The 22,942-nt window shown below is 33.0% G+C and overlaps 1 protein-coding gene and 1 long non-coding RNA gene across 2 annotated transcripts in view; one reads left to right on the forward strand and one right to left on the reverse strand.

Annotated features, from left to right (window-relative positions):
• The window catches only part of LOC142227550 (uncharacterized), a 218,280-nt gene that overhangs the window by 113,470 nt on the left and 81,868 nt on the right, over positions 1-22,942 (forward strand). The window lies entirely within an intron of this gene.
• On the reverse strand, positions 8,799-20,218 carry LOC142224405 (uncharacterized). The gene is made up of 2 exons (XM_075294181.1): positions 19,721-20,218; positions 8,799-10,013 (listed from the first exon to the last, which is right to left on the reverse strand). Exons 1-2 carry the CDS (start codon positions 19,729-19,731, stop codon positions 9,158-9,160), a joined length of 867 nt encoding a protein of 288 aa, XP_075150296.1. The 5' UTR covers positions 19,732-20,218; the 3' UTR covers positions 8,799-9,157.

A 22,942-nucleotide genomic window follows, 5' to 3' on the forward strand; every position in this document is an offset into this window, starting at 1 on the left:
GATTTTTTGGAAACCTATTTAATAATTTTAATTAATGTAAAAAATATATATTTAATTTCAGAGTAACCCAAATAAATTTGGACAACTTTTTATATTTCCCCTCAGCGTACAATTTAATAGAGAATTGGTAAGTTTTATATTAAAACTAAAATATTTATTTTATTATATCATTCACATCGATAACAACACAGTTTTATGAGTTTATATTGAATACTTCATTATTTCTCTAATTGTTTCAGGTACAAATTTTATGAGATACGTTTTCCAAAGAAAAGTTGAATTCCTTACACCATTTGATAAAATGCCCCTAAATATGGTATGTTACAAGCTAAAATGATGAATTAAAAAACTATATTTCATTACATGGTGTTAAATTTTAACAATTTTCATTATTGCTTCCATTTTTTCCAGCAAGATATGTGAAAAAATTACCTACAATGAATAAAAACAGGATAAGTCAAAGTGTCCAAACAGCGGGTTCAAATTAACTACTCTCTGTTCTACGTGGTCATAATTTTTATTCACCAAAAAACATTGTATTAAGAATTTTCATCATAAGTTTTTATAATAAAGTACTTTTGCTTAAAGAAAGTTTAATTTTAATGTATGAAAATTTTCATAATTTTAAAACGGTTTGTTGTTCCTTTAATTATTTAATTTCTCTGTACTGTGGAATGATTGATTTAAAAATAGTTTAGTTGTCGACATTTTAAAGAGTCTGTAAACCAATTTTTAGTATCGGGTTTCCCACAAAATAAGCAAGTAAACCAAAATAATATTGACATTTTAACTTGGTAGGGGTATATAAATCTTATGGTATTGTAAAAATGAACTAAAATACAATGTTATAGATGAACTAAAATTTAAGAGAATTATAAACTAGATAAGTTGAAAAAAATCTTAAGGGCTAAATCATGGTCAATATTACTTACAGTTTAGTTCATTTTGCAATGGAAATGGGTTCACTGTTTTTTCAGTGTAATGTGCTTTTGAATGGTTATCGTTAACCTTAGGATTCGATGGAAAAATATTTTTATATACTCGAATTCACGTTCTTCTTTTGTAAGAGTTTTTGAATTTCTTCGAAAATTTTAAACTTGTATACAAAAACCTTTATTTGTTACACCATTTTTTATTTTTGCAATAAAATAAAAAATAATATTTGGTTTGAACTCAGTCCATTTCGTTTATATCAAGCATTTTTCTTTTCTGACTTTAAGTCTTTTATAAAACACACTTTACAATTTCGTAGTAAAAATTTAATATAATAGTATGTAATGCTGAACACCTTTTCGGGAACTTCCGAACGAATCTGGAATATATGTTAAAAAATATATTTAAAAAAAATGGTGTTGGTCGAAGCAGGGATTGAACCCAGGACCCCTGACACGCAAGGCGGACGACCAACCACTGCTCCACGCTGCCAACAAATGTATGTTTAACAATGTTATGTTGTTAAACAATGTTATGTTTGCATCGGCTCGTGGGCGCCGCAAGCTATGCTAGATAAATATAACTTATAACGATAATTATCTCTTGATGACCATAACAGCTACGTAGCCCAGTGGTTAGTGTGCTGGCTTACAAACTGTGTGGTCCGCTGTTCGAATTCCCGTCCGGCAAAAGGTAAAATTGAAAAAAAAAATTATAAAATTTAATAATTTCTTCTACAATGTTTGTATTACAGAAAAAGGTGCTAAGAACTAAAAAAACTAATGGAAGTGAAAAAAATGTGAGGCAATATACAATTAGGCAGAAAAAAATTTTGAGCACAATATTCTTTGGGAGAAAATTCTTCTCAGCATATAATATTTTTGGGTCCAAAATGCCTCCAAACATATTATATGTTCACATAATAACATATAGTTTTTTGGAAGACAACATTATTGAATTTGGATGGAAAAATACAAAATGTTTGGAACTTAGACTACCCAATTGTTTAGACCAATATGCTTTCAAACATATTATATATTGGAAGAAATCAAACATATAAATGTTTGGGCAATACCCAAAAATGTATTTGCTTGAAGCAAAATATGTTTGGGAGTATATGTTACAGAAGCGATTTTTTTTGAGGGTGTAGAATTTCCCTCAATTACATCATATGGCAAAGTTAAGTCATATGGCAAAGTTAAGTCATATGGCAAAGTTAACGAAATTCAATTTAAAATTTGCTACTATGGAGACTCTATAAGTGCTGAGTTCTAAAGCAATTATGAATTTCAAGAAAGTTATATAAAGTTATAGATCGAAATTCTGTACATTTGTATCCCAATAATAGGAAGAGCAGGAAAAGTGAAGTTCGGAAATTCTTCCAGTTTTTACTTTTTTTTTTTAATATGAATACAAACGAAAAAGCATATTCAATTAGAATAAAGTTTCTTTTAACAGGATTACTTCATCTACCGTTAATAACTTCGCTGAAATTCCCGAAACTTTTGGATAATTAACCAAGAAGGGCATTTATGGAAGGCATGTTGTTCTTTAATTGCAGTTATTTTGTATCTCTTCAAACAAAAAAAAAAAAACAGCGAATATATAAACCGTATTTGGAACAGCTCTTTATGGACTAACAAATAGATTTAGATTTCACATTTACTCAAAACTGTAAATCGCAAGACGGATTAGAATATGGTACCTAGGTTAGGTTGGGTTATGTGGCAGCCCGATGTATCAGGCTCACTTAGACTATTCACTCTCTCTTCTCTCTTATCACTGAGTGCTGCCCGATTCCATGTTAAGCTCAATGACATGGTACCTAAGTCACACAGAAAAAAATATTTCAAATTAAACAAGTATATACGGCCGTAAGTTCGGCCAGGCCGAAGCTTATGTACCCTCCATCATGGATTGCGTAGAAACTTCTTCTAAACACTGCCATCCACAATCGAATTACTTAAGTTGCGGTAACGCTTGCCGATGGCAAGGTATCTTAAAACATCTTAACACCATCTTCTAAATTGTATGTAAGTCCATACGTGTTATATATTAAATCAAAAAAGATCGATCCAATACGTATATAATTCAGTTTGACAAAGTAGACATACAATTTTGACAAAATTTTCTACAGAAATAAAATTTTAACAAAATTTTCTATAGAAATAAAATTTTCACAAAATTTTCTATAGAAATAAAAATTTTGACAAAATTTTCTATAGAAAGAAAATTTTGACAAAAATTTCTACAGAAATAAAATTTTAACAAAATTTTGACAAAATTTCCTATAGAAATAAAATCTTGGTAGATTATTTTTGGCTCGAGTGGCAACCATGATTATGAACCGAATAAAATTTGAACAAAATTTTCTATAGAAATAAAATTTTGACAAAATTTTCTATAGAAATAAAATTTTGACAAAATTTTCTATACACACAAAAAAAAAAATTTCTGATTCAATCACCAAATTAATTGATCCAATTAATTTTTTAATTGAAATGTCTTCAATCACGAAAATGATAGTATCAATCACAGTTTTAATTGGGCATAGAAAAAATTCTTGATTAAAAAATTAATTGATTTTTTTAGCAAATTTCAATTAATTTTTTAATTGATTCAATTAAAAATTTAATTGATGTTGATTTCAAAACTCAATTAATTTATTTTAAAAAATGTAACTATTTTTAATTACTTTCTGAATTGGCTTAGAGTTTTTATTTGGATTAACAAATGATTGTTTGAAATACAGTTTTAATTAAAAAAAAATCGGCACTTTTTTAACTGAATTAGTCTTCCGAATTTGATTAAAAAGTTAATTGCATCAATTAATTTTTTAATTAAAATTTTTAAAATTTTCAATAATTGACTTAATTAACTTAATGTTTCTATCATGATTAAAAAGTTAATTGTATCAATTAATTTATTAATTAAAAAAATTCTCAACTTCAATTAACTTTTTAATTGGAAATATTTTGGTGATATTTTTTTCTGTGTAGAAATAAAATTTTGACAATGATGAAAATTTTATTATGAACCGAATAAAATTTTAACAAAATTTTCTCTAGAAATAAAATTTTAACAAAATTTTCTATAGAAATAAAATTTTGACAAAATTTTCTATAGAAATAAAATTTTGACAAAATTTTCTATAGAAATAAAATTTTGGTAGATTATTTTTGGCTCTAGTGGCAACCATGATTATGAACCGATATGGACCAATTTTTGTGTGATTGGACCAATTTTGGTATGGATGTCAGCGACCATATACTAACACCACGTTCCTAATTTTAACCGGATCGGATGAATTTTGCTCCTCCAAGAGGCTCCGGAGGTCAAATCTGGAGAACGTTTTATATGGGGCTATATATAATTATGGGCCGATATGGACCAATTGTGGCACCGTTGTTAAAGATCATATACTAACACCATGTTCCAAATTACAACCAGATTGGATGAAATGTTCTTCTCTTGGATACTTCGCAAGCCAAATCTGGGGATCGGTTTATATGGGGGCTATATATAATTATGAACCGATGAGGACCAATATTTGAATGGTTTTCGAGACCATATACCAACATCATGTACCAAATTTCAGGTGGATCGGATGACATTTGTTTCTTTTTGGCGCACCGCAACCCAAATCTGGGGATCGGTTTATATGGGCGCTATATATAATTATGGACCGATGTGGACCAATTTTTGCACGGTTGCTAGAGACCATATACCAATACCATGTACCAAATTTCAGCCGGATCGGATGCAATTTGTTTCTCTTTGAGGCTTCGCAAGCCAAATCTGGAGATCGGTTTATATGGGGTCTATATATAATTATGGACCGATGTGGACCAATTTTTGCATGGTTGTTAGAGACCATATGCCAACATCATGTACCAAATTTCAGCCGGATCGGATGAAATTTGCTTCTCTTTGAGGCTCCGCAAGCCAAATCTGGGGATCGGTTTATATGGGGGCTTTATATAATTAAGGACCGATGTGAACCAATTTTTGTATGATTGTTAGATACCATATACCAACACCATGTACCAAATTTCAGCCGGATCGGATGAAATATGCTTCTCTTAGAGGCTGCACAAGCCAAATCTGGGGATCGGTTTATATGGGGGCTATATGTAATTATGGACCGATGTGGAGACCATATACCAACACCATGTACCAAATTTCAGGCGGATCTGATGAAATTTGCTGCTGTTAGAGGCTCCACAAGCCAAATCTGAGGGTCCCTTTATATGGGGGCTATACGTAAAAGTGGACCGATATGGCCCATTTGCAATTCCATCCGACCTACATCGATAACAACTACTTGTGCCAAGTTTCAAGTCGATAGCTTGTTTCGTTCGGAAGTTAGCGTGATTTCAACAGACGGACGGACGGACATGCTTAGATCGACTCAGAATTTCACCACGACCCAGAATATATATACTTTATGGGGTCTTAGAGCAATATTTCGATGTGTTACAAACGGAATGACAAAGTTAATATACCCCCATCCTATGATGGAGGGTATAAAAATCCCCAGATTACCTGGACTTGCAAATTTCTTCCGATCCAGTTGAGAATGGCCACGCAATGTCAGTATGTAATTTCTACTAATCGTGCACAAATTGGTCGATATAGGTTCATAATTATATATAGCTCCCATACAAACCGATCCCCAAATTTGACTTTTAGATTTTTATAGAGGAACAAATTTTATCCGATCTGGTCCTCTAATTATCGTGCGAAAATTGGTTAATTTATCTTCATAATTATTTATAGATTCCTTTATATAAAGCCATTAATAACTAAATTATCTTACATACACCCCTAAAAAAATTGCTTCTGTAACATATACCCCAAACACGTTTTGCTTCAAGCATATATATTTTCAGGATTGGCTCAAACAAAATATTGTTTGTATTATTCTAACATATTATGTTTCACCTTAGGGCATACACTGGTAGAAAAAGAAATTTAATGAAATTTTCTTTGTGTGGATATTATTTTTCTTGCAGCAAACTCTCTAGGTCTCTCTTTTTAAACACATATATGTTTATAGGCTATTTCTAAATTTGCATCAAAGCATATTATATTTACAAATATTTTATGTCCCAAACATAATATGTTCTAACATATTAAGATATATGTCCCAAACATGTTATACTAGTTTTTGAACATTATATGTTTACACCTAAAAATATTGTGTTAAAAAATGTGAGTTCCAAACATATAATTTGTACATCCAAACATATGAAAAAAAGTCTTTTTCGTCCGTGTAGGTATTTAATTTGTTTCCGTACGGATTAAGACAAGGTTAAGAAAATATAAGATACCTTGCCATCGGCAAGTGGTACCACAACCCAAGTATTCCGATTGTAGATTACATTCTTTAGTAGAACATTCTACATAAGCCATGGTGATTCGGCCTGGCCGAACTTACGGCCATATATACTAAATAAATACAAAGTGGAAGAGAAATATAAATTCTAATGATAAATAAGCGAAGACAAGATGCTACAAAAACTAAAGCAGTGATCGGTATGTATGGGTGCTATTTATATAAAATTCAACAAAGTAAAGTTCTTCAAAAGCAAAATGTTTTCGAATTTTGAATTGGCCGACAAAGTCACATGATGCACGAATGTGGCTCTGCGGAATTTGGACCAAGCGAAGCGAAGTCTTGAGTTGATCAACACTTGCAGTATATTTTAGTGCCCACTTTTGATCCAAAATGCCCGAGGCACAAAAAATGAGCGGAGATCCATAGATTTTGGTGGTCATTGTGAGCCATTCTTGATTGACGCGTCCTGGCTGTGAGTCCTGTTGGAATATCCAGGGTCGTGGAACGAAGTACTTGTCTATCCAGGGCTTCAATACTGCTTCAGGACATTTTTCTGATAATATTCGTCATTTATTTCGACCCCAAGGTCGATGAATACAAGCGATCATATCCTGTTACGGCAACCCATACCATTACTATCAGCTGCATTTGAGTTCTGATGTCAATTTTCAGCTGACCACTTTGGCAAAAAATCCCGATAATATTGTTTGTTTACAAACTACTCAATTTGGAATAGCTTCTCATTGGAAAAAATAAATTTGGTAACTGGCCATTTTCGTGCAAGTGAAGTAACTCCTCGGTTCTTCCTGCACTGAAAACAAAGCATGGCCCGTTCCAAAGATTTTGTCTTCAAAATAATGATTTTGGTATTGAGCCAAAAAGCGGAGAATTGAATTAAGGACATTTTTAGGACACGATTCTCTTTTAAATTTTGGGTTTGTCTAAGAAGCAAATTTTAAGTTTTCGTTTTTTTAGATTTTTTTCTTCATATGCTATCAAAGTCATTTAAAAACGAGTTAACGGCAACTTTATTTTCCAAATTCAGATTCGAATTCCAGTAGAAATTATGCTATGTTTCAAGTAAAAACGTCTTTGAAATGAAGTGTTGAAAAACATGTCCTATATTTGAACGATTTTTTTTGTTTGTAGTGAAGATGCAAAAATACAACAAATTTAAAGACAAATTCATTAATGCTTTCCTTCATGTTATGATACCCATCTTTAAGTCACATCACTTAATTATAAAGACAATACGAATTCATTGAAAAGTTTATCGACTTTTGGACAAGGAAAGAAACTTTATATTAGAGAAATGAGTCTTCTATGCTAAGCAAATTTTGCATTCCTATATTAAAGACATGAAATCTTTGATCTCACGACAATATTTTTTTCAGTGCGACAGAGAAGGATTCTAAGACTATGCAAGGATGTCAGCCTCTCCGTCTATTGTCTTCAAAAATGGCGCTATATTCCTGAAATTTGACACAAATTCGTTTTTTGTGTTTTGTGGGCTATAATACCATAAGAACATGCATTACAAATAGATTAAAAAGGTAATTTACTCGTATACCATATACAAAATATTAGTCCTTGGCACTATCGGCTTCTGTTTTATTTATTTTTTTCTGTAGTAGAAAAATACCCTCCAGTTATACTTATACATTATATTGTATATCTAAACACTGTAATACCTCGTAATGCTTTATATTTTCACACAAATGAAAATATTATTGAATTGCAACCAAATGTAATAAAATTTTAATGTTCTACCTCATGTGCACTTCCTAACCCTTACTTGTCTAATCTCCAGTATTATCATTTGCAATAGGCATACACATTATAATAGAAATGTAGCAATTGTAAATTGTATTTGGTCATCAAATTGACTTCTCTTCTATTAAGACATTTTACAAATTGGCCAAACATAGATTTTGTTAAGTCAATAATAACATATTAATTAATTTCTCATAATTGCTTTAAAATTTGAAAATTAGACTGCACCACAATATCTTAATATAAACCCGAAATTTATGATGGAGAAATTCGATTTAAAAAGGAAACTGGCATGTCATTAATAAATGGCTAGTATTTATATTATATTAAGTATAATTGTATTAATTTCAATATGAAATATGTAGTCAACACAGATTATGCTGTCAAAGGATGGAACAATTTGAATTATTACAATGCACTATGGGCCAAACGAGAGGTTTTTGGCGCATTAAATCAACGGAAGCACCTAGAGCTCTGAAATTTTGTACGTGTACCACTGAGGATGAGAATAAAGTATGATCAACATTTTGGACTGATCTGCCCACTGCCACGCCCACTTTCAAATGAAAATGGGTGTATTTTAACCCAACGGAAGCGCCTAGAGCTCTGAAATTTTGTACATTTACTACTGCTGATGAGAATAAAGTGTACAATTCCGAGACGGCTTAGACTGGAATGGACTGTATAGTTTAATAATCTCCCAGAATCGTAAGTCAGTATGAAAAAACAGAAAGTAAATAAAAAGAGGCAGTTTCAGTATAAACGTTATAAAATTTAGGTTTATTGTGGATGGCGGCTGCTTACCAGTTTGACTGACAAAACACAAGTGAAGTATTGAAAATTCATTAGGCAGACATAATTAATTAGTACAAGGTAATTTAGAAAAGGACAAATATTTGAAAATAATTTGAGTGAAAACTTTCCCTGTGTGAAAGAGAAAGCTGCTAGGGTTACCACTATATCAATAAATAAGCAGATATGAACTTAACTATCTAGGTGTAATTCATTTTAGCAATTCATAGATTCAATTAATCAATTCAATAATTGTTATACGATAAAAATTACTGTTGAACAGAGTTCAACATGCCGCCCCTCTTGCAGCAATGCAACTTAGTATGTACAGGCTCCGGATATGATCCAACCGAAGATCGTACTTTGCGCTATTGGCATGGAGGACGAAGTTTGAATTAATCCAGCCAAGAGTAATTTTGATAGTTGGTCGTTTCCAATGGCAACCTCGATATTCGATGGCTTATAGAAGTGGGGATCAGCCAAAGTACCTAAATGGTTGTATATGGACTGTAGTTTTTTTTCAGTTGTTGCTTCCGGCAGAGCCATGTTAAAATGGGATTTGACGAGTCCAATAATTTGCACCTTTACGGTTTCATCATGATATGATTGAAGGCATAGCGTGCAGAATTCGGACTGGCCCTTTTTGGTCGTACGGATATTTAATCGGTCTACCATCGATCTCAGTATAATTGTCTGCTTTCCGGCCGAATTCATAATCATCCGAACACTGCCTGTACCATTTTGGGCTAACACTCGAGCTAATGCAGTAGGCAAAAATACATGAGTTTTTGATCGGGGACTTAATCGCTCATGTATGTAGTTCCGTTGATTGTGGCCTTGGGATTTACGTCGAGAATTGCTTGTGGTGTGATGTCCTGATGACGAATGCTGAGGTTTCACGGGCTTGTGCCGGATGATTTTGGTAATATTCCGGTTAGAGTTGGATGTGGTGTCAGTGTGGAGCATGGTGTGGTGATTTTGGTTGCAGACGAGACAAGTTTTTCGTGAGCGGCACCAATCACGTGTATGACTTGAACAAAGGCATTTAAAGCAAAACCCTTTTACTTTAACTTCCTCTCTTCGCTCACGAACGTCCATTTGGTGAAATTTCCCACAGTCCTTTAACGCATGCCTTTGGTGGCAGATGCGGCACTTTGGAACGTTGGATACTTGGCTGTAAGCGTAAAATGTTGTTAAGTTGTGAACGGTTGTGGAAATTAATGTTTAGCAGTAGGAATAACACAAAGTTTAGCTATTGGGCGAATTATCAACCCATTTTGGGTGCGGATCTCAGCTACACGTACGTTAGAATCTTGCCCCTTGAAGACCTTCAGTACTCTACCCAAACACCATTCATTAGGGGGGAGGTTGTCTTCCTTGACCACAACAAAGTCGTCTACTTTAAGATTTTGTTGGGTCGTCTTCCATTTGTATCTCCTTTGGAGTTCACAAATGTACTCATTCTTCCAGCGTTTAGCGAAATGAATTTGCAAAGTTTTTAACCGTTGCCATCGGTTCAGCAATGTAAGATTGTCGGAATATTCTTCAGGAACAGCTGTTAAAGCTGCTCCTCTCAGTAAATGACCAGGGGTTAATGGGATTAATTCGTTTGGATCTTCATTGATAGGTGAAATTGGCCTAGAGTTCAAAATGCTTTCAATCCTAACAAGAAGTGTGGAAAATACCTCAAACGTAAATTTAATGTTAGCAGCAACTTTCCTTAAATGAGACTTCATGCACTTTACAGTAGACAAGAAAGCTTCAGTTGTAAGTTCGGAACATGCCTCTAAATGTACAGCTCGGGTAGAGAGACACACAAATATTGCAGCATAACCCTTTTGCAGTTTAGCATTTCTAAGTCTGGAAGTTTTCAACTCAAATGGTCCAGCAAAATCTACACCAGTGTTAGTAAAGGGTAAGGAAAATGTACACCTCTCAAGTGGCAGTGAAGACATTATTTGAGTGCGAACACGATGCTTGTATACAGTGCATGTGCGACAATTTCTTATACAGTAACGTATTGCACTTTTCAAGCGAATGACATAAAATTCTTGACGAATTGCACGTAACATAATTTTGTGTTCTGAATGCAACAACATCTTGTGAGTAAATTCAATAAACAGTTTACAGAATCGTGATTTTTCAGGTAATATAACAGGATGCCTTTCATTGTAGCTGATGTCAGAACTGGCCAATCGGCCATTCACCCGTAATAGTTTTTGGTCATCAAGAACAGGGTTTAACGTTAACAGTTTGCTTTTTGTGCCAATAGCACGGTTGTTTTTAAGAGCTTCATATTCAGATCGGTAATGAGTCCGTTGGGCCAAACGAATCAGATTAAACTTAGTCAGTAAAATTTCATCTTTAGTAATATAGTCAGTATTAGTAAAATTGACCGTTTGTTTTCTACAATTCCTTACAAAACGGTATACATAGCAAAGAACACGTAGTGCCCGACTAAAAGATGAGAATCGATCTAAAAGATCCTCAGTTTGAGTTTCAGTTAGAAAATTAGTTACTTTTCTTTCAAGTTCAGGCTCGCAAAAGTAATTTTGTTTGGGCCAAAATTCTGCTGATTTTAACAACCATTTTGGTCCATGCCACCACAGTTTATTCGAGTTAAGTTCAGAAGCTGTGCATCCTCGAGAACCAATGTCTGCAGGATTATCATTGGTTGGAACATGTCTCCAAGTAACATTTCCAATGTTGTCCAATATTTCAGATATTTTGTTAGCAACAAAAGTCTTCCAATGATATGGTGGTTTATCGAGCCACGCCAAAGTGATTGTAGAATCGGACCACAGAAAAATGTCAGTAATAGTGAAACTCAAATTTTGACAAACAGATTTCAGTAGCTTTGATAACAGTGTAGCCCCACATAACTCTAATCTTGGTAAACTAACAGTCTTAAGTGGTGCTACTTTACATTTTGATACCAACAATTGTGAGGTTCTAATATTCTCTGAAGAAACAGTGCATATGTAGATACAGGCACAATATGCTTTCTCAGACGCATCGCAAAATCCATGTATTTCAACTCGCTTATCAGGGGAATAGTTGATCCATCGAGGAATCTTAATAGATTCAATATCAGAAAAATTAGAAATAAAATGCTTCCACTTTTCCATCGCATGTGGTTTGACTTCCTCATCCCAATTAGTTCCATCGATCCACAACTGTTGTAAAATATCCTTCGCTACAATAATGATGGGTGCCAACCATCCAGCAGGATCAAATATTTTTGCGACAATTGATAAAATTTTCCGTTTTGTCAAAAGAGTACAGGAAGTAGGAATGTTGGAGACGGTATAATAAAAAGTATCGGACATCGCGTTCCAACGAATGCCTAATGTTTTCGTCTCGCTAGTGTCTTCCAGTTTCAAAAAATCTTCATTTAGAAGATCCTCGGGGGGTACGCCTTGCAGAATATCCGGATGGTTTGCAGTAAGTTTTTTTAATGGGAATCCAGCTGAGTCAAGCAAATCAGTAAGTTGTAATAAATAGTATCTTGCTTCAGCAACCGAATTGCCACCTGACAGAACATCATCCACGTAAATCTGATGTTGCAAAATGGATGCCGCAGTAGGATGCGTTGATTTTCCGTTCTCACTTAATTGTCGTAGAGTTCGGATTGCTAAGTAAGGAGCACAGTTTACTCCAAACGTTACAGTTTTTAAACAGTAGTCACTAATTGTCTCAGATTGCGACTTTCGAAAGAGAATTCTTTGATATTGTCTATCTTCAGGATGTACATAAATTTGGCGGTACATCTTTTGGATGTCGCCATTAAACACATATTTGTAGAAACGCCATCGAAGTACCACATTCATTAAATCATTCTGAAGTATTGGCCCAGTATGCAGTATGTCATTTAAAGAAATCCCAGTCGAAGTCTTTTTTGAAGCATTAAAAACAACTCTAACTTTTGTGGACGTACGTTCAGGTTTGACAACCGCATGGTGAGGAAGATAAAAAGAGCGGTATCGCGAATCTAAACAAATTTCAGTGGATGATGTCGGCTCCATGTGATCAAGATCTAAATATTCTGATAAAACTTTTGTATACTCGGATGAAAGATCCGGGGACTTTTGCAACATTTTTTCCATGTGCATATATTGCCCCATGGCGGATCGTCTTGATGACCCCAAGACTATTTCCGTCTGTAAGTCTTGCCGAAATGGTAGTCTCACCATATATTTTCCATTTGGTAATCGACTAGTGGTTTCCTGATAAAATTTTTCGCACCAATTGTCGTCTTCCGACAACAAATTCAAAATGGGAACTTCTTCCAACTCCCAAAATTTTCTTATGTCATCGTTTAGTGTATCATTCGATGCTGTCCATGATGCAAACGTGGAAACAGTTCGTTGTGCAGGAGGTCCACTTATTAACCACCCGAATTCAGTATTTTGTGCTAATAAACTTCCTGCCACATTCTTTTTCACGCCCGATTTAATAATGGATGGCAAAATATCACTTCCTAACAGCATATCAATCGGTCCCGGTTTGCAAAAATATGGATCCGCCAAATCCAATTCATTTAAGTCAGACCAGTCAGAAATGTGTGTTGGTGACCCAGGCATTAAATGTTTCAAATTAGAAACGACTATCGCAGAAGTGTGTAACATATAGTCAGATTTTCGGGATCTCAAAGTAACATGGCATATTTTCGATGAATTTTCAAGTACAGTTCCTCCAAGACCTGAAATCCTCGTGAAGGATTTCTTGGTAGGAATTTGTAGTCTGTTCACAATCCTGCTAGAAATAAATGATTCCTGTGAACCCTGATCAATAAACACCCTGATAGTGAATATTGTGCCTAAGTGCTCAATTTCAATTAACGCAGTAGGTAAAACAGTTCCTTCGCAAGACTTAGTGTAGTTCGATTGGACATGCGTAATTGGATCATTATAAACAGCAGTGGACGTACTCGGATGATCTTCAGTATTGGCGTCAACATGGAACGACGTTACATTTGATTGGGAAGTTCGTTGCGTCGCTCTTCGATTCTCAGCGTTGCTGGAATCTTGATGTAAAATAGTGTGATGTCGCTGTTGACATTTTTGACACACGTTATCACTTTGACAATTTCGAGCAGTGTGACCATATCCTAAACAATTGTCACAAAGTTTATTTTCGTTGACAAACTTTCTTTTTTGTGTGAAAGACCATGATTTAAATTTAGTGCAAGTACGTAGCGAATGATTTTGCTTACAAGCTCTGCAGGGTTTATAATTATTTTCAGTTTTAGTGTAGTAATTGTTGGACTTTTGTGAATTGATAGGCGGATTCGATGGTTTTCTTATATCAGTTATTGATTCCAACATATTCAACCGCCTCGAGATAAAATCGTCAAGTTGTTCCCATGACGGCATTTGCTTGTGATCATTTAACGAATTTTCCCATGCCGTTAAAGTTTCATCGGGTAATCTTGACGATACCCAGTACACTAGTATGGGATCCCAGGAAACCACTGATATATTATAAGTTTTCAGTACTGAAAGGCAGTTGTTTATCGTGTACTGTAAATTACGAAGTGACTTTCCCTTTTCAGTGGTAACGCGATCAGATTCAAAAATTTTCCTCAATTGGTGATTAATGAGAATTCTTTTATTTTCATAGCGTTGCCGCAAAGCATCCCATGCTAAACCAAAATTGTCATCAGTCAGAGCGAATTGTTTTACAATTTGGTTAGCTTCACCTCTTGTTTTCGCCCTTAAATGAAATAGTTTTTGGGCAGGTGACAGTTTTGGGTGTTTAATATAAATGGCCGTGAACATGTCCCTAAAACCTGGCCATTTATCGTACCCCCCATTGAAAAGTTCAGTGTCGCAAGGAGGCAGTTTTACAGAAAATCCGCTGTCGGCATCAACAGGTCTATTTTCAATACGCGCCACTGGAACCGATGACATTTCCAACTTTCTTCTTTCGATGTCCATTAAATCAAGAATTGAAGTCTTACATGTCTTGTATGACCTGCAAGATTCATTAAATTTGGAATGCATAGATTCTTTTTCCTCTTTGCTTAACTCTTCACGGGTGGTCATTTCAGTTTCGTAGACCTGAGTCAATGTATGCCATCGACGATCTAAATCATCTAGATCTACTTGCAGACTAGAAAGCGTATGTTCAGTTATATCAATTGCAGCGAAGTTGGCGCAGTAAGTGACAACTTGGTCAGAGAAAAATATAAACTTCTGTGACGACATAATGTGCGTTTCAGTTTCCTAAGCAACAGTACAGACTAACGATTACCGAAAACAATAATCAACAATAGATTATATTCACAGAATGTATTTCTCTCGCCACTCAGAGAGAAAAGTTTTCACAGTTGCTAACAGAGAGCTACTATGATACAAATAGTGCAACAGAAAATTATGTTCCTTGCTATTTCAAATGTGACTCAACAGATCAAGTAAATGAATTCAACAGAGAACTGTAAATAACTTATGCAAAAGTAGGCAAGTTCACAGTTAAAGTCGATTTCCAGGGGCGACTAAAATGGTCTCAACAGAATAATTCAAATACACTCATATAAAAGTAGACATAGGCACAGTTCACCACCAGTTTACAGATTCTGTTTTTTCTTTACCAATATCAAACGGTCAGAGTGGGTTGCAACAATGTTGAATATACCACCAAATAAAAAATGTTGAAGTATACAACCTAACAAACAACATACAAGAAACAGTGTATATGTGCTAAAATGTTATTGTATATTAGCCCCAATAGCTAATGTTCCAACCTTTCACCTCCTCGTAAACTTCTTGTAGCCGTTAGTAAACACAATGTTTATTGTATATGTATAATATCAATTCCTCTTAGGATCTTTAGGTTAACGAACCATAAATGGAGAATGCGCAACTTTTAGTGCAAGGTATCCTCATTTGATAAGAATGCAGCGAGTTGAACAAGTATTTCGGCAGACAGCGAAATCAAAACTTTATCGCTAGAGATCACCACTGATAAATATAACTGTAGATTGTTATGTCTCTTTCGGCAAAGAAAATACAAGTGCTGATAATAAGTACGAATCGTCGCAGCGGATTTGATAGCTGAATTCAAGTTTAAGTTTAATGGTTTTCAAATTCAAGTATAATGTATCCACAAATTTGGATCTCAGTACAAAATCCCTTCTTCGAAATATATTAGTATCTAAATATATTAGTACTCGGAATAAATGGGACTTTGTAAAATTTTCAGTCAATAATAAAATAATGTTGCCTTGAACACTCAGTTTCTTGAAAAATAAAATATAAAAAATTCCACGAAGTACCGACCACAGTCTCAGTGGAACAATGGAAATTCGTGAATTAATTGATGCAAAATTAATCAACTGAAAAAGCCAAGCATAATACTGAAAATGTTATATCAGCTTGACATAACAAAACCAGCTTTTACGCCCAAGAAAGTCGAACTTTAATAAGTTCAATGCCAATCAAAAGAATAAATTCCCATTCACGTCTCAAAATGGCGAGAATGAAACACAGCGTTTCCAATATGGTAATGATTTGCACCAAAATTCATTTACTTTGCCTTTCGTTAATGCTGGTTCTTGTGAGAAGAAAGTAAAAAAAAACAATTTGTTGCAATTAAAGGGAATTCAAAGAATATAACAAATTTTCCCACTGTGTAGAAGCACAAATATCAATTCCTCCAAAAAAAGACGGAAAATAATTTTGTTCAAATTAAATATTCAATAATTGATTTAAATATTTAAATGTGTAATATTTCTTCTCTTTCGGTACGTATTTCCCTTTATAAGCAAATATTTCATCCACCTGTGATGTTCCACTTCATAAGCAAATATTTAAAAATTCTACAAGTAAGTAAGTTCCAAATTTCATTCAGGCATTTCATTCATAGGTAAGTATTTTAAATTTCCATAGATAAACCTTTTAAGTTTCCATAGGCAAGTATTTCAAATTTTCATAGGTATTTCAAATTTCAAAGGTATTTTCTTCATAGGTTTCCACAGGTAAGTATTTAAAAATTTTCATAGGTAGACTTTTTAAACTTCGATAGGTAAGTATATCAAATTTTCATGGGTAAGTATTTCGAGTTTTCATTTCTCATGCAATCATCTGACATATCAATCATAAGCACAATTAGCAAAACTTTAATTGTTCAATTGCAAACTTGCTCCTTTGTTATATTAGGAAATTGCACTCACAGCAACTCTTCCAATTACATTAAAAAACAGTGATCCCACCAGGAAAGATAACCTTCGACTAATTTTAGAAAACTTTTTTAGAAAGTTTTAACTAAGCAGTATTAGAATCGCTGATATCACTCCGATATGGAAAAAATAAATAAATATTTTTCGACAAATTCAAGAAAACCAATTGGACATAACTAAGTTTTTCCAATTATTAAAGACAATTTTCTAGTTTTAAGAGAAATCTTGTATTTCAAAATTACAAGAATGTCTTTAGTACCATACGAAATTCATGATGGACACAGTTTTGGCAAAATTTCAAAATTCAAAGAAATAATGAACTATTTTGTAAGACATACGATATTAGGAAATCTTTATGCTTTGTGTGCAATTTTTTTTTCGTTTTTTAGTTCATTTAACTAACGTACGCAAAAAGTTACTTGAGTAAAATAAACTTTTTTCAACCATAATGATTCCATGAACCAATATAAAATTAAATTGGCTTTAGTGAAATAGAGAGTTCACTTTTTTCTTTGAGTGTATGCAGAGAAATTTTTCCAAAATAAAAAGATTAACCAACTAAGTATTATTTCCTTTTAATTCTATATGAAGAAAGCTTAACTTTCCATATATTTTTTAGTGTATAATCAATGGTATTTTTCTGTATAAATTTTTTAATTTCCTTTAGTGTATAATTTAATCATGCAATAGTAAATAAAATCCTCTGTAAATTGTGCAACTTGAACAATCATTAAATCTCCAAACAAGGAAATCATCATTTGTATTTTCCCTTTAAGTGATCTTCCTTTCGCGTGTTTGTCTTCAACACTGTGATGGCAACACCTTTTTATACATAAACATTATTTTTCTTTTATTCATATGTATACTAACATCCACTCACCCCTCTACTTTACCCTCCTCTCGTTGATTCAAACACGTAAGCCTTCAATTGCCAATATGCACCGCATGTGCCTTCCGAGCACCGTTACAACAAAAACACCAACCAAACTTTCGTCCACCAACTCCAACTCATGAAAACCAATAGACCAATAGACAATGATTGGATAACCATTCATATTTTGATTCAACAGCGTAATTTTCCAAATATCTCGCCCTCAATTTTTGTTTTAATTTTCCAAATTTATACTTTTAATTTTGTTTCTATACGGTCTCCTTTTTTCCAATAAACTTTCTTTAAGCTCTCCACTTCAACTACTTTACGTCTTAAAATTTCAATCAAAATGACAATTTGCCGGCTTTGCTAATATGACATCCTCTCTTTCTTAAGATGCAGTCACAGAGATGCCCTATCGATTTCAACTTTTTTACTTGCGGGATTACAATATAACAATTTTGATTTCATTTCATTATATATGCAAGAAATGATTTTAGAAGCTCCTAATTCATTAAACTTTCAGTTTGTTTCTGTTAGATATCATCGATGTGAACCACTTAAACAAAGTGAAATAATAAATAATTATTTCCCACGTATAATGATTTCGTGTTAACAATAGGGCAAGTATGTAACCACTCAATTAAATGAGAAGCAAAGCAAATATTGTCATCGTTAAGAGAATCCAAGATGTTATGGTTGTCGGCCAGTCCGACTGCGCTGTCAACTTTACAGAATGCAAATGTATTACGCAGAACTTAAGAGAGTTTGGTTGATATTAACGGCACAGGTTTATGATTTGTAATTTTAACAGACGGACGAATAGAGAATTCGTATAAATGATGTTAAAGAGTTATTGACTGAGACTATGTATGAGCGTTTGAAGAGGCTATTAATGTAGAGGATTGTTGTGGCTGAGTGTGACTAGTATTCAAAGCAAGTGTGAGTTAACAGTGGTGTTATTGATCAACGTAAATATTCTTTGAATAAATGTTGAAAACAAATGTTGCGAGTTGACCGGTAAGTATCAACAATATAAATGTGTCTGTTATGAAAATTAGATATGTTGCAGGTAAGTATGCATGAATGTTATAAACATAAATGTTGCAAACAAATGTTGCGAGTCGATTGAGAATATCAAAGGTAAGTATCCAATGTAAATGCTAAAAACATTTCTGCTATGAATGTTCAATATGTTGAAGGTAAGTATGCACGAATATTATAAACATAAATGTGACATATAAATGTTGCGATTCGATTGAGAATATCAAAGGTAAGTATCCAATGTAAATGTTAAAAACATTTCTGCTATGAATGTTCAATATGTTGAAGGTAAGTGTCGTAGACATAAACAGTGGGTAAGTATGTATGGATCTAAATTTTAGTGTTGCTCGTAAAGCAAAACCACTTCCAATTTACAGTGTTACAAATGCTTTCGTAAAAAGCAGCATTCTTTCTTCATGTAAAGAACTTAACATAGACCTGGTAACGAGAGAATTTGCATTTCTGCAATAATTTCAAACAATTTACACTCGTTGATAGTCTTGAGAATACACAACCAGAAAGAATATCACCCAAATTATCAAACGAGCCAACACAAGATTTTAAAAGGGTCTCGTGAAGAACCTTTTCAAAATTAATAGTTGTGCTTGTAAAGCAATATAGCAGCGCTTTCGTAAAAAGCTATTTCATGTACTTGTCTCATGAAATGTAATGTAATGACTTGTGCTTGCCCAGTAGCACAGGCAGAAACTTTAACAACAGTTGTCATAAAATTTCAACAAAAAATTCCACAATTTTATCCGTTCACAAAATAACAAATTTTACGTACCTCTTTTCCATTATAGATAGAATATACTTTTAAGAATCAGTAATCAGTGGACGTTATCCAAAACTTTTCTTATCTTCCAACTAGTCCTTTGAACGGTTCGATGGACCATGTACAATTCCGAGACGGCTTAGACTGGAATGGACTGTATAGTTTAATAATCTCCCAGAATCGTAAGTCAGTATGAAAAAACAGAAAGTAAATAAAAAGAGGCAGTTTCAGTATAAACGTTATAAAATTTAGGTTTATTGTGGATGGCGGCTGCTTACCAGTTTGACTGACAAAACACAAGTGAAGTATTGAAAATTCATTAGGCAGACATAATTAATTAGTACAAGGTAATTTAGAAAAGGACAAATATTTGAAAATAATTTGAGTGAAAACTTTCCCTGTGTGAAAGAGAAAGCTGCTAGGGTTACCACTATATCAATAAATAAGCAGATATGAACTTAACTATCTAGGTGTAATTCATTTTAGCAATTCATAGATTCAATTAATCAATTCAATAATTGTTATACGATAAAAATTACTGTTGAACAGAGTTCAACAATAAAGTATGATCAAAATTTTGGACCTATCCCCCACTGCCACGCCCAATTTCTAATGGAGGATGTATCTCAACTACTTTAACTCTACACCAAATTAAATATATCAATATGTAGTAATATTGGAAACTGAAAATCTAGATAAGAACTGACGGACACTATTATTACATCTTAACCACTAACTTAGAGTGTACACTCAAAAAAAAAAAGTTTATTTGGATCCAAAGAATTTGACCTTCCTTTAAGAATTTTGTTATTGATTCCGAGCCAAAGAGGCTTCTTTAAAATAAATCTAGGACCAATAAAATTAAAATTACGATACAGATCTCATCAAATTTTCATTCTCTTTTCGCGGTTTATTAATAAAGGTACTCATGTACAAACAAATGCCAGTTTAAAATCTAAATTATAACGGATACTTCAAACTAAAATCCTCAAAATAAGTCTTAGCCTATATTTGAAGCGTTTTTATCTTAAATCTAAAGATTCAATATTTCAGTTAATTTAAGGACGATTTCTTTAAATCAAAAATGTGTTTCTTTACTTTAAGGAAAATTAGCCTTAGTTCAAAGACATGGGACTTTAACGGAGGGACGCAAATTTACAAAATTTGTGTCCTAAATTTAATGAAAATACGAGTAGTTTTTGAAGCAAATATTATAAACTTTATCTTAATTAAAATTTCAATCTTTGCGTAGTCTTTAATATCACGCAAATATTTTTTTAGTGTAGGATTTCAGCTCTTTTTGTTCAATTCAAATTTATTTCACTTCACTCTCTTACACACGCACTTTTACTTAAAAGTTTTGATTACCATTATTTCTGTAACACTATGTAGAAATGGGAACATATTCGTGTAAAAAATTTCAGATTTTGCCAACCATGTATGTGTATAAAAAAACAAAATTTATGCGTTCCCAGTCCAAAAATAACATTTTGTTCTTGAAACATGTTTGAAGTGATCACATTACATCTCTACGTATCACTACCTTGACACTATCACTATAAGTAAGTCTATATTTAAATATTAGCTTTATGATTTAGCAAATTTTGTAACGGAACCTGTGCCGACGAATCAGTTACAGTACGGTATATGTACTGTAACATCGAAAGAATTTTCTTCCTAAAAAGAACGAACAATTTCGTTAAGAGTACGAAATTTGTCATTGTTTTACCACCAAAGAAACTTTTCATTAAAAGTACGAAATATTTCGTACTTTTTACGAAGAAAAGTTCTTTCAAAAAGTTTGTAAAGTTTGTAAGAAACAAATTCGTACTTTTTATGAAGAATCTTCGTATTTTTTATGAAAAATCTTCGTACTTTTTATAAAACAATTTCGTTCCTTTTATGAAAATGTTTCGTACTTTTTATGAAAAATTTTCGTAGTTTTTATGAAAAACTTTTGTACTTTTTTTTCGAACTTTTAGAAAAAAAGTTATAGTCGAAAGTGCATTTGGTTGTAGTTACAAGTGTGAAAAATGACATCACTACTTTACATCTTAAGTTTTTGAATAATTTCTACACTGTTAGAAAAATATGTTTTTCATATGTTTCGATATAAACAAAATGTGTTTCGGGCACAATTTTTAAACACAATATATTTAAGTGCAAACATGCAATGTTCCTAAACTAACTCTAAATTTTTGGGACACATATGTTAGTATGTTAGAATATATTATGTTTGGGACATGAATGTTTCAATAAAAATAATATGTGTGAATGTAAACATATATACATTTACAAATTTCGAGTAAACATATATATGTTGTGATATTTTATTAAGAGAGCGACAGAGAGAGTATAGAGAAAGAAATAGAGATGGAAACCGGGAGGGTTGACGAAAGAGATCAACATAACACAGTGAGAGAATCAAAAGAGAGCAACTTCTGTGAAACCGTTTGTATGTTGTTTCGGACTGTTTTATGATAAGGCCAAAATTTTGATATGCTTAAGTCTAAATATTATTTAATTTGAATATTAGAATGAGTATTCGGAGTAAAGAGAAAAGATTTGAAAAAAAAAATACAGCATGTTTTTGCCTTGAGAGCAGCATTTTATGTATGTGTGGACATGCGTTTTGTTTATCATTTTGGCATTATGGGCACAATTTTTTTCTTGGTTCGTTAAAAGAAATCGGAACGTACGAGGAGTAAGTCAAAACAATACAAAGGGATCTTCATAAAAATAACGAAAGGGCACTATACTCTTTTTAGAGTTGGGACAGTAAAATGAAAAAAGGAGGAAACAGTGGAAAATTCAACAGTAAAATGTATAAAAACAAAGTTTAGCTCCCCTTTATTAATAAGTTGTCCATGTTGTAAAAGCGGGTATTAAGTTCGAGTTTTGAAGCTACAACAATTAAATAATAGAATAAAGGAATACACTCAAGCACATTATAAAAGACAATTTAATGCCGCGAACGGAAATTTTACAACTTCAATGAAACTTCTTCGTTATTTCAAAGAAAATGTTTCGTACTTTTTATGAAGAAATTTTAACACAGAATGTTTCGTAAAATATTCGTAAAAACTTCTTCACAAAATTCATGAAATTTGAAGAAATTTTCGTTAAAAGTACGAACTTTTTTCGAAGAAAAGTTAATGTAGAATATTTCGTAGAAGTTTCGTATATTCAAAAAATGTTCTTCGTAAAATTTACGAAAATGAATGAAAATTTCGT

The sequence above is a fragment of the Haematobia irritans genome, chromosome 2 (assembly GCF_050003625.1).
Source record: "Haematobia irritans isolate KBUSLIRL chromosome 2, ASM5000362v1, whole genome shotgun sequence".
Lineage (NCBI taxonomy): Eukaryota > Metazoa > Arthropoda > Insecta > Diptera > Muscidae > Haematobia > Haematobia irritans.